The sequence below is a fragment of the Pezoporus occidentalis genome, unplaced genomic scaffold, assembly GCF_034315485.1.
Source record: "Pezoporus occidentalis ecotype Australia unplaced genomic scaffold, CSIRO_AGI_Poc_V1 ctg4, whole genome shotgun sequence".
NCBI classification, from domain to species: Eukaryota; Metazoa; Chordata; class Aves; order Psittaciformes; family Psittacidae; genus Pezoporus; species Pezoporus occidentalis.
This window is the reverse complement of record NW_026915724.1, coordinates 11,187,434-11,204,438: the sequence shown is the minus strand read 5'-3', so window position 1 is coordinate 11,204,438 and position 17,005 is coordinate 11,187,434. Positions and strand designations below refer to the sequence as shown.

The window sequence follows — 17,005 nt, the reverse complement described above, 5'->3', positions numbered from 1 at the left end:
ACACATTTCTCAGCTGAAAACTTTTACCACAGAGCACCCTCCCTGTACTGCTAAAATACCTTTCCCAGAGATTAGGTCCTTATCTGCCAAGAACCTTAGCAGGTCAACTGCATATATTGATCTAAAACATTACTTCAAATACAGATTTGTCCAAGAATTATTCTTCATGTCATTATGAAGTTGATAACATTTAGAACTGAACAAATAGGAATAGGCTTGTATATTAATATTTATTCAAATTTAGAATTAAAATTTGATTTCAAATTCTTTAAGACTATTTTGTATTCATTTTTCATGAGCATTTATATGCTGGTGGTTGATTAGTGTGACTATTCATGAAAAGTAAATGTTAAGGTCATATTTGCCAGCAGCAAATTTTATATTGAATATGTAAATGTGAAATTTGCCACTAGCTGTGTGTATGACCCCAGCCTTGCACTGGGATTAGTGTAAGCAAACTCTTATTCTGGACTGATCTTTCTTTTTCTCCCACAACCAGGGCTCTGCCTAGACAAAATATTAAAGCCATGTTTTCAACTATCTTAGACATACCTCTCTTTATAAAAGATTTTAAAAATTAAGAATGTACTTCAAAATGCTGTATCAACTGGATGACTTTCACTCTGCAAGCACAAGGAACAGGAACACAGTAGCTGACATGTAGTTTAGTAATGTATACTCATTTTGAAAATTATTAATGATCTTTTCAGAAATTGCATGCAGAAAAAAACTGTACCTCTTTAGTAAATGTGTCAGAAATTTCATATAGAATATAACTGTAAGAGCACTTGCTCTCATAAATTTGAAGTGTGGAAGCAGTTTTAAGTAACGGTGGATTCTTACACATTTAATAGATAAGTAGGCAACATCATTGTATATCATTAAGTACATGTACATGTACATCATTAAGTATATAATTACAAAATATATGTTCATGAATTAGCTCTGGAAGAGAGTAGGTGCCCAGCAGCTAGACACATAATAATGTTCAAAAAGTGGAACAACTGTGAGAGTTTAGAGGACTTTAAGACTGTATAACTACACAGATCATTTAGTGTAGCTGAGTAATTCTAGAAAAGTAGAGCCATGCATGGAGTAGGTAAAGTGAAAACAAAGATAGGCAGTTCTGAACTCTGGCATGTACTCACTACATACAGATATACTGAAAAAGCTCATGAAACTTGAGATGAGTTTGGGTTGGAGTCATCTGCTTCTTTGATTTTTTTGTGTTTACATATGTATTTTCTTGTTGTCATGAACTGCATGTCATATAGAGCTGAATGGCTAATAAACGGATATTTGTGTATTTATTTCCTTCTATGGACCACGGTCCCAGACCAGTAGTAGTACATGGAATATAGGTTTGAAACAGTAACAAGACCCATTGTCTGGAATTAGAATCAATGTTTGCCTTAGAATCATCAGTCTGAAGCTCAGCTTGGATGAGTCAGACAATTTTGGAGAGCTTTAAACTAGATTTGAAGGGGGATGGGGTTGTAGCTGGGCTTGCCCCAGTGGGGCAGCACTCCAGAACTGATGAAGACTGGGAGGCCTCCTATAAACCTAGGGTGAAATCGGTGTGCTCAGCTCGCTCCCTGGAATGTCTGTACACCAATGCGCGCAGCATGGGAAATAAGCAGGAGGAGTTGGAAACCTGTGTTAAGTCAGGAGACTATGATCTGGTGGCAATTACAGACATGTGGTGGGACAGCTCACGTGACTGGAATATAGTCATGGAGGGCTATGTCCTTTTCAGGAAAGACAGGCCAGCCAGGCGGGGTGGTGGGGTTGCTCTTCATGTGCGGGAGCAGCTACAATGCACCGAGTTCTGTCCAGGGACAGATGACGAGCGAGTTGAGAGTCTGTGGGTGAGAATTAAGGGGCAGGCTGGCAGGGGGGATACTGCTGTGGGTGTCTGTTACAGGCCACCAGATCAGGGTGAGGAAGTTGACGAGGCCTTCTACAGGCAGCTGAGAGCGGCCTCACAGTCACAGGCCGTGGTCGTCGTGGCGGATTTTAACTTCCCTGATGTTTGCTGGAGGGACCACTCAGCAACCCAGCCACAGTCCAGGAGGTTCCTCCAGTGTATGGATGATAACTTCCTCCTGCAAATGGCGGATGAGCCGACCAGGAGAGGAGCGCTGCTGGATCTCATCCTCACTAACAAGGAGGATCTGGTCAAAGCAGTAAGGGTTGAGGGCTGCCTTGGTTGCAGCGACCACGAGATGGTGGAGTTCAGGATCTTGTGTGGTAGGACCAGTAGAATAGCAAGTAGAATTGCAACCCTGGACTTTAGCAGGGCAAACTTTGGCCTTTTCAAGCAATTGCTAGGGGAAATCCCATGGGCAAGGCTGCTTGAAGGTAAAGGGGCCCAAGACAGTTGGTTGGCATTCAAGGATTGCTTTTTCCGAGCTCAAGATCAGAGCATCCCGACATGTAGGAAGTCAAGGAAGAGGGCCAGGAGACCTGCGTGGCTAAATAGGGAATTGCTGGGTGTGCTCAAGTGGAAGAGGAGAGTTTACAGGTCATGGAAGGAGGGGCTGGCCACTTGGGAGGAATATAAGGCTGCTGCTAGAGGATGTAGGAAGTCAGCTAGGAGGACTAAGGCATCCTTAGAATTAAACCTGGCGAGAGGGGTCAAGGACAGCAAAAAGAGCTTTTTCAAATACATGGCAGATAAAACTAACACCAGAGGCAATGTAGGCCCACTGATGAATGGGATGGGTGCCCTGGTGACAGAAGATGCAGAGATGGCAGAGTTACTGAATGCCTTCTTTGTCTCTGTCTACTCTGCCGGAGGCAGTCCTGAAGAGCCCTGTACCCCTGAGACCTCAGATGAAGTCAGGTCAACGGAGCGGTTTGCCTTAGTCGATGAGGAATGGGTTAGAGACCAGTTGAGCAATCTGGACATCCATAAATCCATGGGTCCAGATGGGATGCACCCGCGGGTGCTGAGGGAACTGGCGGAAGTCATTGCTAGACCACTCTCCATCATCTTTACCAAATCTTGGGAAACGGGAGAGGTGCCTGAGGACTGGAGGAAAGCAAATGTCACTCCGGTCTTCAAAAAGGGCAAGAAGGAGGACCCAGGTAACTATAGACCGGTCAGCCTCACCTCCATCCCTGGGAAAGTGATAGAACACCTTGTCCTTGGTGCCATCTTAAGGCATATCAAGGATAAGAGGGTTATTAGGGGCAGTCAACATGGCTTCACCAGGGGGAAATCATGTTTGACCAATCTCTTAGCCTTTTATGAGGAAATAACACGGTGGATGGATGATGGCAGAGCGGTGGATGTGGTCTATCTTGACTTCAGCAAAGCATTTGACACAGTCCCCCACAGCATCTTCACAGCTAAATTGAGGAAGTGTGGTCTGGATGATCAGGTAGTGAGGTGGACTGTGAACTGGCTGAAGGAGAGAAGCCAGAGAGTTGTAGTCTATGGGGCGGAGTCTAGTTGGAGGCCTGTAACTAGTGGAGTGCCTCAAGGGTCAGTACTGGGACCAGTATTATTTAATATATTCATCAACGATTTAGATGAGGGAATTGAGTGTACTATCAGCAAGTTTGCTGATGACGCTAAGCTGGGAGGAGTGGCTGACACGCCAGAAGGCTGTGCTGCCATCCAGCGAGACCTGGACAGGCTGGAGAGTTGGGCAGGGAATAACTTGATGAAATATAACAAGGGAAAGTGTAGAGTCCTGCATCTGGGCAGGAACAACCCCAGGTTCCAGTATAGGTTGGGGAACGACCTGTTAGAGAGCAGTGTAGGGGAGAGGGACCTGGGGGTCCTAGTGGACGACAGGATGACCATGAGCCAACACTGTGCCCTTGTGGCTAAGAAGGCCAATGGCATCCTGGGGTGTATTAGAAGGGGGGTGGTTAGTAGGTCGAGAGAGGTCCTCCTTCCCCTCTACTCTGCCCTGGTGAGACCCCATCTGGAATATTGTGTCCAGTTCTGGGCCCCTCAGTTCAAGAAGGACAGGGAGCTGCTGGAGAGAGTCCAGCTCAGGGCAACGAAGGTGATTAAGGGAGTGGAGCATCTCCCTTATGAGGAAAGACTGAGGGAGCTGGGTCTCTCTAGTTTGGAGAAGAGGAGACTGAGGGGTGACCTTATAAGTGTCTATAAATATATAAAGGGGGAGTGTCACGAGGATGGAGCCAGGCTCTACTCAGTGGTAAACAATGATAGGACAAGGGGTAATGGGTACAAACTGGAACACGAGGTTCCACTTAAACTTGAGAAGAAACTTCTTCTCAGTGAGGGTGACAGAACACTGGAACAGGCTGCCCAGGTAGGTTGTGAAGTCTCTTTCCCTGGAGACATTCAAAACTCGCCTGGACACATTCCTGTGTAACCTTATCTAGGTGTTCCTGCTCCGGCAGGGGGATTGGACTAGATGATCTTTTGATGTCCCTTCCAGTCTCTAGCATACTGTGTAATATAGTGATAGATCATGGTAAAAAATGTATTAGAGTTGGAATCTATAGAAGGAATTAGCATTTTTAATTTTTCAGAGTATGGTATGAAATGTTTCAGTTCAGGGACCTATGGTGTCCCCTCTGACCTATGGTGAAGGACTCTAAAGTAAGGTGTTCCCAGTCCTAATAGGCTTAACAAGTCCTAGTCCCTTGCTTTTCATAGTCTCTGTATTGGAGCAATGGCCTTGTAATGATTTAATATGAACTATGATGACCATTAAGTGAAGTCTGCAGTGAAACAGTATCCAGAATTAGGGTACATGACCTAAGAATGCAAATTAAGCACTTACAGTAGTGGTTTGGGGTTTTTTTATGGGTGATATTAGTAATGATGTTAAGATTCATGAAAGAAAAACAGGAAAATGCTGCAGACTATTCCTTTCATATTTTTTCCCTCAGGTGTTTGCTTTGATACCTTTTGCTGCGTCACTTAATATATTACTTTTGAAAAGATAAACATGCAACCACACAATAATTGCACTCTACTGCTATTCTGATTGAAAGATTATTAAACATTTTAGTTGATTATGGAGTTGATTAAACAGTTGATTATGGAGCATAAAAAAATTTAAAGGTTTCCAGAAAGGTGTTATCAGATCTTTTAGACAAAGTCACTTGTAAGTCCTCTGCTCCACAACTGCTATATTTAAAAGTTTAAAAAGAGTTTCTTTTTTTCCAGCTTGACTGTAAATATATCACTGAACTGACAATATCATCTTTTAACATTGGAACTGCATTGAAGAAAGAACTGAGGAGTCTGTGTCCTCTGTGTGACCTATATTTGGTCCTCTGTTGCCTGAATGGATTTTATTTTTCTTTTTTGTACAAATGAACTATATTTCCAATATATTATTTGTGAAATTAATTTCTTTCTACTACCTTCTTACACTTATTCTTTGTTGCTTACATCTGATTAATTTATTCATTTTCTATAAATGAAACTGTGCAGATGTCTCTTAGTGTCATCTAATATAAATGTCCTGCTTTGCCTGTAGGCTTGAAACATGATAAATTCTGTCTATTTTTAAATGTGGATACTTAGTTTTCATACTTATGCTTTATACAGGGGTCATGAGGTTATGTGTTCTGGTACTTCTGTGTCCAAAGCTCATGAGCTTGTGAAAACAGGTAGGGCAAGAATCAGCGAATGAAACCTGAATATAGCTATAAGGTAACTTATGTTGTAATTAGTCTGAGAAATCACCTGATAGTCTAACTTAAAACAAGTGCTGTCACTTGGAATCAGGAATAATTTTGTCTCTAAGTGATCAGTCTTATGGGACTTGTCAAAAATATCAAACCCTGTATATCTGTGTATGTTGCTCTGGAATGATCTTTTCTGTAGTGCCTTAGTAGCTGGGGTATTCACTGAGTAAATGTTACCTTGATTCAATTCCTGTGTCATCTTAAGAAACTGTAAATTTCTATCTGCCACTTTTCTGAATGATTGCTCAGTTGTAGGCTCAGTAGGGAATCTTTGCTGCAACTGCTTATCTTACTGCGTCCCCTTGCACTTTTTTAAAACAGTGCCAGTAATATGATACATGCAGAAGAGGGTTCTGAATAGAAAGGCATGTCTTGTGCCCCATTCTGCCCCACATTTCCTTTTGCCTTTTTGAGGAAGGTCCCACTTCTAGTGTGCAGTCCATTTGTATCTAAATATATAAGACTCGTTCTGGAACCAGGCAGCAAAAATTCAAAGCCTACAACTATGGTAGTGTCAAACAATGGTCTGAAGTATACTTTGAGTTGTGCAGCCTGAGTAGGAACTGCTGTCATAAAATGACATTTCTAGTTTGCTCTGTATATCAGAAAGAGAAACTTTCTGAAGGAAATATGCTTTGATAGGTTTTACTGTTTTATTTGTTAATTAACTTTCATTGTTTGTAAATACTGTGATGAATATCAGATCATAGGTATTAAAAACTCCCCATACAGTGATGTGTTTTTAATGCAAATATTCTGTATTAACTACATGGCTTTTACTGAATAAACCAGTTAATTTTTAAAATAAAAATAATTCAAGACAGTTGTGTGCATGCACTGAACCTGCTAGCTTTGGGCTTTTATGTGGTTGTACCAAAATCTACCAATGAATTTGCTAGTAGTGCACTGTATAACTGCACAGTGGCTAGGAAGGTATTGAAGGTATTGTCTACCTTTTTTTTTTTTTTTTTCTTCCCTCTTTCCTCCCCCCTCCCAGATGTTTACAATTTAATGTAGTCATCAAATAAATGAATTTTCCTTTAAAGCTAAAGAGTGCAATTTGCTTCAGTACAGAACACAGGTCTTGGGGACTATATAATCTGGTTTAAATCTTTACCACTTCATTGGTGGGTAAATTTCATTGGTAATTTAATAAGGGATTTACAGTCTTATTCAGGAAAGAATGCTTACTGAAGTCAAAGGGACTTCATGCCTCAGTGCTTTCCTGAATATATTGAGAGAGACTTCAACATATGCTCAAGTGTTTTCTTGAAGTGGGACTTTAAAAGGTTTTATAAAATTAAAAGGCAATATAATTGTAGACATTATTAAAAAATTCAGACTAGTGTTATTATTATGTAGAGGTTTTATTCAGCAGTATTGCATATCACCAATAAAATTAGCTTCTTCAAATGGCCCCCTTGCAGTCATTACAGTAATTTCATGGAAATATAGACAGTGTTGCTTCAGAAACACTGGCTTTTCTAATTTAATTGTTTCACATAGCTACTGACTGGGACAAGCACAGCCGTTATTTTCGCCTGTCTCACTTCACTCACGAGTATCCTAACTTTATGCAGGACTGTTTGTGGTAGATGTAAATTATTTCTTGATCCCACTGGTAGTAAGCTTATGCTTTGCATAAGGAAATTTATTGGCAGTATTTAGTGTTTCTGTTTGTGTAGTTCTTTTGACATCAACTCATTCTACATTAAATACATAAACCTGATTTCTAAAACAGCAGCAGGGATTTAATATAGAGCAATAATGTTGATGGGATGTTAAGACTTCAGTGTCACAGCTTCTTTCTGCTTCAGGGATGACTTCAGTAGACACTGAGCACCAACAAATCAATAGCTAGTATTGCTCACTAAATGAAATTAAAAAATAAATCTAAATCAAGTAGTAACAGCAATACTGAATAGCTTTTTATTATTTAGTGCATACAACATCTGCATCAACACATTGCTAACTACAGCTACTAAAGTTAACTACTATTTATTACTAACTACTAAAATAAAACCCTGATATAGGAAGTTGAATTCATTGCCTGAAACCTAATGTTTTGTAAAAGATCTTGAAAACATTAAAAATCTAGGGCTTCATAGGAAATAAACCCCATGCATCATGAATGGTCAGTGCAGCCTCTGGGAATAAAATGGATTATTACTTTTCAGTGGTACAGAAAAAAAACAAATCTTCTTAATGTTGCGTGGTCATGCATTTTCTTCAATCTGGGATGCAGTGCTTTAGAAATTTTCAGGTCAAGTGCATAGACATACAGATCTCTTCCAAAGGGAGTTTTTCCATGGCTTATGGTGGGGAGATATAATCTTGTTAGACTTTGGAAGTGTTAGGTCCACCATTGAGTTAATTTTTTTCCAGGCAGATATTCCGTGGATTCAGCACTATCTCATCTTCACCAAATTCTTCATATATGATGGGAGATCTTTTAAATATTTTTATTTGATGTAAATTTAGAACTGCCTTCTCTATTACCAGTAATGAATGTAAGATCTCTTACTTATTTAGCTACATTTCATTTGTACTGAACTTTTTTACCATTTAATACACAGTGGGGAATGTATTTTTAAAAAAAGCAATTAATTGTGGATTAGTCACTCATCAAATATAGCTAACTTTAATTATGAAAAATGTTATTTGTATTCTACCCAATGCTGGAATATTTTCTGCAAGGGATAGGATCTTTATGGAAATCATTGGTCAATCAGCAATTGTATGCAGAATCCCCAGTAAAATTCCTTTTTGGAAGGTCCATACGGTTCTTTAGAATAAAAAACTGGGGTTGAAATAATATTAGTCCCCTTTTTCCAGTGACCTGTTGTTGCTTTTAACTACTGAAAAAAATGCAGTGCCACTTTAATACTACTGTTCAACCTTCAGTGAATCAAGATCTCCACAGTACTCTATTTTGCTCTTTAAAATGCACCTTATCCCTGAATGGGGAGAAAAAAACCCTAAACTAAAACCCATGTTTTTTTCTAATTTGTGGACTAACATATTAGGAATTCAACATAATTATATTAAAAGATGGAAGTAGACATTACAAAATGAGAAGAAACTTGAGAGTTTTCTAAATTACGATTTTTAAGAGAGCCTCATTTTTACAGGAAGTAGAAAATAGTCCCTAGCTTTTTAGTCTTACGTCATTTTTATCATGCATACAATATATGATGGTGCTGGCAAAAAAAAAAAAAAGAAAAGATCTGGAGTTAGTTACGCTGTTTGGCCTAGCTCTGAGTTTTTCTTATAAGTCAGAAAACATGCTGTAACTCTGAAAAATATGTATAAAGGATTTAGGTACTCTATTTCCATCTTGTCTTTGAAATATTTCTAGAATTATCACTGCCAGGAATAACAAACACATATGTTGTCAATGATAGTGCTTGATTGACAAGGCATTGGCAATGCATATACAATAAATGAGGGAGCTCTTTTCCAAGTAAGAGAGCAGGATGGCTGAGTAGATACCTATCCATTTCTTTATCTAAAATACTATATAATGATTTACCTTGGGTTTCTTCAGTATCTTCATGGGTTACCTTCAGTTGTAAAAGCTCATTACTACTTTGTTAGTGGAATATGCTACTGATTTTCAGGACTGCATGGATATACTTGTGCAGATGAACTAGTTTTTCATGAATGTACATTTTCCAAGCCTGAGGAAACATTTACTTTCACACAGTTGTCTTTTTACTAAAATTGCTTTATAAAGTTGAGTTAAACTGATGTTAGGCAATAAGGAAAAGAGAAAAAATAATTCATGTGCCAGTAATCTGAATATTGGTAGAATTCCACTCATGTTTGTAAAACTCTAGAAATTCATACTGTATTCCATACAAATTGTTTGACTCTATGTTTTCAAGTGGTTTGGGGTTGTTTTTGTTTTTTTTTCTCATAGACATAGCCCTCCATAACAATTTGTCACATTACCTTGGGCTGTTATATTTTTTTGTAAAAGATAGCAGTATTCCATTTATGAACAAGAGCTGTTCTGGCATACCACTAAAAATATCCCTCACTAAAAGTAGATTTCCTATGGTATCTTGTTCTCTTTCTGCATGGAGGAATGGCGGTATGGCATGGTGTACACATAAGTACACAAAGTACATGATTCCTAAAAGGGATATTTGATTTAAAGCAGTTCAGTAATTATTAATTTCTTACATAAAATAAAAACAAGAAATAGAAAATAAGAGTAAAGCTTTTAACTGAAAGCTACAAAAAGACAATAAATTTCATTAACAATCCCATTTTCTTCAGCTAGCCTTATTTCACAGAATGTCTTTGTCAATGACTAGGAAGTAAGTGAAATGGAATTGATAGCTCACCTCCTCTTTGTTGTAATTATTACCTAGTAGTTTTCTTTTTTAATCTTTTATATCTCTTTAGTCTTTATTCTGCATGTCAAAGTGGTCTATATAGTTCATACATTTGAAAATGCACTTCAGTGAAATAAGTATTGCTAATAACAACTAAAATGTGTACCAAATTAAATTCTTCATCCTATAAAATAAAAAGGTGTGAGAGAGAGGTATGTGAGAAAAAAGGTCACATTAGACTACTTATGGCAACTTCTAGCCTTTACAGAACAATATGTTGTCAAATGAAATCATACATGTTTGTGGCTTATTTTACTCTTGGAAGATGAAAGATTCAGGGGCAGAGTTTACTGTCTCAGCTTCTTTCACAGATGATATCCACTTCTGAGGTATCTTAAAAGGTGACTTCACAAATTAAAGTTGTAGATGCTGTAATGTTTCCACTTATTTCTTCCCCATTCCTGAGTGAAAAGAAATAATTTTTAAAAGTTAGGGGTAGTTATAGTGTTCCTGCAGTTTGTCTATCCACATTTGTCCTTTCAATAGAGAACACATGCCTGTAAGTTTCTTGCTTGCTTTGGCTAAGACTGCTCTGAGCTGTGTGACTGCTACATAGAGAGGAGAAGGATGAAGGCTGAGAATACAATAGGGTTTCTCTGATGGAATTCAGGACTTTGCAGTCTTGATCTACTGTTCTGCAGATTTCAAGTCATCTTTTTTCTATGAAATATGTACACTTAGGAATTCTAAAGTATAAAACGCATCAGAACGGGGAAGTGCTCATCAAAGAGGCTCTTGTTAGAGATTAAGTTTTTGGCATATAGTTTAAGTTAATGATTTTTTTTTTTCCTGTATGTTTGTTTATTTGCACACATACGTATAAATACACACTACATTGCAAATTGTGCCATGACAACCACTATGCTTTTTTAAACAATAGAAAGCCTAAAATCTTAGAGTGTATTTCGGATACTGGATCCAACATTCTGTCATCATATTGTTACTCCTCTGTAGCAACCAGTGTGGAGGAGGAGGTATTGTGCTTGCATGTTTAAAGGCAAAGTTGACATTTCTTCTTGAAGAATTTATTTAAGTTAACTTAATGTAATGCAGTAATTCCATGTGTAAGCATCAAACCATTTAGCTATATGCATAAATGTATACCTAATGTATAGTTATATACATTTATAACTAAATCTGTAGGATAGGTTGTTTCTAGGAATAGATTAAAGAATAGCAATCCTCCATAAATTATTTGCAAAGCTTTCTCACAAGCAGCATCATCACAGAATGGTTACCTGTGTTACCCAGCTACTATGAAAACACTGTAGAAAGGGAGCAGATCTATGCTACTTTAAAACATTAATCTGTCACTGTGTAGCTGACTCTGTGCACAGTATGAGCACAGTCACACAGATAGAGATATGGTTCTGTCTTTGTAAGCCCAAGTTAAATCAGCCCTTGAAGAGTTTTGAAGTTTTAGAGCCAGAACAGGAAATTGTTGTTCTGTGAATCAGTTGTGTGACGTGATGCTTCTTGGCTCACATGTTATAAACTGATTCAAATACTATTCCTTCACTGTAAGTATAGCATTTTTGCTTAGTTGCTGTTGTGCCTCCTTTGTGCCACTCTGGAGAAGCACTTGGTCTTCCCTTTCTCTGCCATATGTCTTGAGTGATCTATCAGCTGTAGCACACGAAAGCTAAAGGCATGAACAAGAGCTGCAGGAGCAATTGGGGAGAGTACAGGAAGGCTAAAAGCAGACACAGGTGCATAGGTGATTTATGCATTCCTGTGTCCAGAATGCAAGCTGCCCTTTGGCAAAACCCAAGCTTGTGCTTATCTAAGACTTAAGGCTTAAAAGAGGTACTTTTCCTCTGTGGCTGTAAGGAAGATTAGGTTTCTGATCTATGCTAGAGCACTTCAACTAAATTTAACTCTGGCTGTTGGAAAGACTTAATCAGAAGATTATGGCACAACTGTGGAAACTACTGCTATTGTTTTGGTTGGGGACTTATGAGACAATCTGGGGGGAGGGGTGGTGTGGTTTTAATTTTTTTTTTTTTTATACATACAAGCTATTGTGGCTGATGCTAGATCTGAAAGAAGAAGGAGGTGGGCAGCTGAACAGTTTCAGGGAGCAAGTTGAGCAATAGTGCAAAAGCCAGTGCTACTGTAGGAGGCAAGTGGCCCCCCACTGCTCCACTACCTGCATGCGTGTCTAGAAGCTCAATTGACAAGTATATAGCAAACTTTATATCTTGCTCTTTTTAAAAAGAACTCATTGCAATAAATGGCTAAGCAGTTATGTTCTGGTATGTGAAAGCTATGTGGCATTGCTTGCATTTGCTGATGCATTTTGGTCATACATATTCCATGGTGCCCTATTTGTATTTCTCTTCCAGGTTCAGGTCCTTCGCAATGCAGGAGAGGAAGTGACCTTAACTGTGTCCTTTCTGAAAAGAGCACCTGCTTTTCTCAAACTGCCACTGAATGAAGATTGTGCATGTAAGCCTTTATTAATTAGCCAAATGACAACTCAATTCAGTGTTCATGAATGCTTGCAGCTTGCAAGTGCAAGTGCATTGAGGGTGATTTACAGAAGCTTTTTTGGTCATCACTACTGCCTGAGTATGAGCTGCTCGTATTGCCAGGTCTTGTAGTAACATTCACCTCAAGCAAAAAATTGCTATCTTTGTTTGAAAAACAAATCACAAGGCATTTGACTGGTGTGAATCAGCAAAGTTGCAGGTAAAACAGTGAAATTACATTAGTTTACAGTATGATACAGAGACATTTTAGTCTAAAGGAATTATGTCTTGTAAATGTGACAGTGAGATTGTGTGTGTATGTTTAGATGGCTTGACTTTCCCATTTAAAATTCAGAGGCTTTGGTAGAGGTGTCTGTCTACCTAAGAATAAATTACTCCGGGATGATAAGTATTTTGTTTAAGTCCAACTTAGTTTTAGTCAACTAGCCCCATGAGAGACATATGGAGACAGCTGTCTTCCTTTAATTATATTAAATTGTAAGTGTGGGTGCATAATTATAGACAATTGCAGCATATCCAAGCATATTTATATGTCAACCTGTGCCTTTTGTCACTGTTTTCCTTCTGCTTCTTGCTCCAAAGAGAGTAAAATGAATTGCTTGATTTTTAAGTAGTAAAACAACAAATATTTTGTTTCAATAATTTCAACCTTTTTAGTAGTAATTAAATAGTCAATTATGAAATAATATTTTATACAATCATTTGTTGAAATACTGTCTTTATTTTTTGCCTGTGTATTAAAATTTAGTGGGACAAGAAAAAATTTAGAACACCATAATCTTACATAGCAGTACATTTGTTCCTTTTATGAAAGGTAGTGATACCACAGAGTACCCGGAGTAATGCACAGGAACATGCATTTACATCAATCCTATCATGTTATTTTGGGGCTTTAGCATATAGTTTCCTAAAACGTTACAAAGAGAGTTAGAAGTGTAAACATCATCAAGACTAGCAAAAGCATTGTCATGACTAGTTCCTTCAAGTGAAAACTGAGCAAGGGGGTACACACTTCCCTTTTATTATCAAATTTGCAAAAACCGCTGGGCTTTTTTTTCTTGCTAAACAGACTATGAACTCTATTAAGCAATGCACCAGGAGAGGTTTTCTTGAGCTTCTCTACTTAGCTGATGAAAGCTACCCATGCAAAACAGAGGGCTGATACTGGCTGAATGGAGAAAGTACATGAATGTTAGATATGACAAATCTAATGGGGGGAGCGTATATACACACATACTGACATACACAAATTTGAATTTTAGCATTATAAATTAATTAAGAATTTTTTGTCATTTCATATTTGGATTAGGTGCCCCCAGCGACCAAAGCAGTGGCACATCCTCTCCCCTATGTGACAGTGGTTTGCATCTCAACTACCACCCCACCAACACGGTAAGAGCATTGTTATTTTTTTTTGTGGAATTAAATAGGAAATTAATTATACTATAATACCTAAGTGGAAGTACCTAATAAAGGACAGCAACATGAGACAAGCTCTAGTTAACATTCGAGATAGACAGTTCCACAGAGGGTGAAAGAAGTTGCCAGACGTTATGGCTGAGAATTAAACTATGACAAATCATATCAGCTGAGATTGTGCCTTGATAGATATGATTACTACTTTTATCTGGGCAGTAGGGATTTTGCAGAAGTTTTTCTCTTCTAGATTATTTCCATGGCATAGGAATTAAAATTATAAAAATGAAAATATATCTATTTAAAGAAAGGCAGAAAGTTTTTTTCAGGATAGTTTTCTATATGAGGTGCATGGTTTTGCTGATTTTTAAGTTCAGAGTATTTTGTTTCTAGTAATTTACACTTAAAATCTTGCCAAAGAATGATGGCATTATAGAGGAAAGTCTCTCTAGGATGAAATGCTACAGATGTCTGATCAGATTTTTATTAAAAGATGCCTTTGGAGTGCAATGAGGGGCTTTAAACAATTTTCTTTTTCCATCATTTCCATCATTTTATATAGTTCTTAAGGGGATTTTGCTGTGCATTTGTCTTTATGATAGGTGAAAATATATGTAATATCTTGTGTAAATAGGTAAAGCATGTAGTTTTGACTAAACATTTTTCATTACATGTTAAATCCCACGCACAATTACCAGGTTTTGAGGTGATTTGTTAAAATAGACAGGTATGTAAATGTCTACAGGGCCACGGGGAACACCTGAGTTATGGTTGTGTAGTAAATAATTTAGAGATCACCTTTATTCAGGGCACAGATATAAGGCTAGTAGCTGATGATGAGATACATAGTAAATATTCACTTTTATTCATAACTAGCCGTTTAAAAAAGAGGACACAGTCTGTTTTCTCTAGGGTTTTAGAATACTGTTCCTCATACTTCCTCTAAGCATATTGATGTTGAGGTTTATACAGATTTATTTTATTTGTGGGAAGTTCAGAATGTCTCCAGTACTAGCTAAAACTGATGCCAAATGGTCTGGGGAAAGCGGAACACTGCCAAATGATATATAAAGTCTCTGAAGTCTATCCCTCTCTTTCCAAATCTGCTGAGTACTTACATTGAAGCCCAAAACTGATAAGGACCTTTTAATTTTTTTCAGGATACATTATCATGTTCTTCATGGCCAGCATCCCCAGGACTTAGGTGGGAAAAAAGGTGGTGTGATCTCCGATTAATTCCACTTCTTCATTCACGATTTTCCCAGTACCTTCCAGGATCAGATTTGTGCAGGTAAAGAAGTCCAGAAAGTTGAAACGACTTGACTTCTTGGTTGACATATAAAAGCTATAGGGAGTTGCCTTGTTAGAGGAATGGCATTATTAATTCTATCACAGCTGTCAGAGACATGAAATATTGGAGCTTTCTTTCATAAAGGTCTGTTTAGGTACACTTTCACCCATATTCTGCTTTGACATCAACCAGAAGGAGGGGAGGAGATGTGATCTTCCCACTTGCACCTAGTTGTCAGGCCATTTCTCAGTTTGAGATTGCACACATAGACCGTCATATTTAATAACTGCTAATGCTCCTGTTCTGGAAAGCTTCTTTCCTACCTGTTGTTTTTTAATACCTTTAGTTTTGCAATGCACTGAGCTCAGTTTTTTCAGGCTCATTTTTTTCTCACTGAGCTCTGCAATGTATTTTTAAAATTTACTTCCTTCTGTTTAAGTATTTTGCCTGATAACTTCATTGGGTGAAATAATCCTGTTGTTTGGGAGCAGCAGGGGCTGGCTGCCCCATGGGGAAGGTGAGCCAAGAGCTGACAAGGCTGGACAAGGAAGTGTCCATACAGACAAGGACCCTGTCCCACTTCCCTGAGTGGAGGAGCAGAGCAAGCCTAGGGGTGGTCTTCAGATGAGTCCATCACGGCAAAGTAGGGCCCAGGTCAGGCTGGAAATTCAGCCTACACGTCAGATCTGAATCAGTGGGATATATGACCAGGCACAGGCATAGATGAAACCGAACTCAGGCAAGGACCAAAGGCAAAAACCTGAGCTGATAAGCAGCTCCCAGGTGAGTAGGGCCCCCTACTCAAGCTGGTCCACAGCAGCCTGATGCCACATCTCACAGCCACATCATAGCAGAATTAGCCTCAAGCACAAGCTCCTGCTCCCCCAGGAGGGAGAGGAGGGTGGACTCTGGGCCCTGACTCTTGTATCAATGGAAATGCTAAATAATCATTCTTGATTTATGTTCTCATAAATTCAGATTATTGTCTTCTGTTTCTAAAATCTGAAGGATCGCTGTTATTATTTACTTCTAGGGAAACCCTTTTATAGCTCTGAATATCCTTCTTATTCTCTGTGTTTCTTTCATAATTCTAATATATTTTCTATCTGACAAAGTGATCAGGACTGCAAGGAGGGTCTGTCCTGGTTTATATTAAGACATAATGCTGTTTTGCATAATTTTTCTCTGTTCTTATCTAATACTTGTAATAGTCTATTACCTTTTGACTGTAACTGAGCACTAAGGTGGTGTTTTTCAGAGAAATGTTTGTTGTAACCGTTGCATTTCTTTCATCAATGTTTACAGCTACAGTAGAGTCCTTTGTTACTTACATATAGTTGAGGTTATTTTTTCCCATATGTCTTACTTGAAATTTGTTAACATCTAATTTCATTGCCATTTTGTCTCCCAATCACTGGGAAAGCTGTGCAAAGCATATAGTCAGGTTCACAAATACGGCATCGCTCTGATGGATGCCAGGTGCCCTACAAGCTGCTTTATCACTCCCCAACTCAGCAGGACACAGGGGAAGAAGGGTGACTGAAAAAAACCTTGGGTCAAGATAAAGACAGTTTAATAAAGCAAAAGCTGCACACAGAAGCAAACAAAAGATTTATCATTTACTTCCCATCAGCAGGCAATGTCCCGCCACTTCCAGGAAGTAGTGTTTCAGTGCACATAGTGGTTAAACTGGTTAGAAGTTTTAAATACCTAGG

The 17,005-nt window shown here is 38.4% G+C and overlaps 1 protein-coding gene across 7 annotated transcripts in view; it reads left to right on the top strand.

Moving 5' to 3' along the window:
* Nucleotides 1-17,005, top strand: part of SNTG1 (syntrophin gamma 1) — a 324,574-nt gene that overhangs the window by 210,111 nt on the left and 97,458 nt on the right. For all 7 annotated transcript variants that reach the window (XM_062633423.1, XM_062633421.1, XM_062633420.1 and 4 more), the window contains 3 exons: nt 12,437-12,539; nt 13,893-13,975; nt 15,160-15,290. In XM_062633423.1, the coding sequence (XP_062489407.1) occupies nt 12,437-12,539; nt 13,893-13,975; nt 15,160-15,290 (317 nt within the window). The remainder of the gene's footprint in view (nt 1-12,436; nt 12,540-13,892; nt 13,976-15,159; nt 15,291-17,005) is intronic.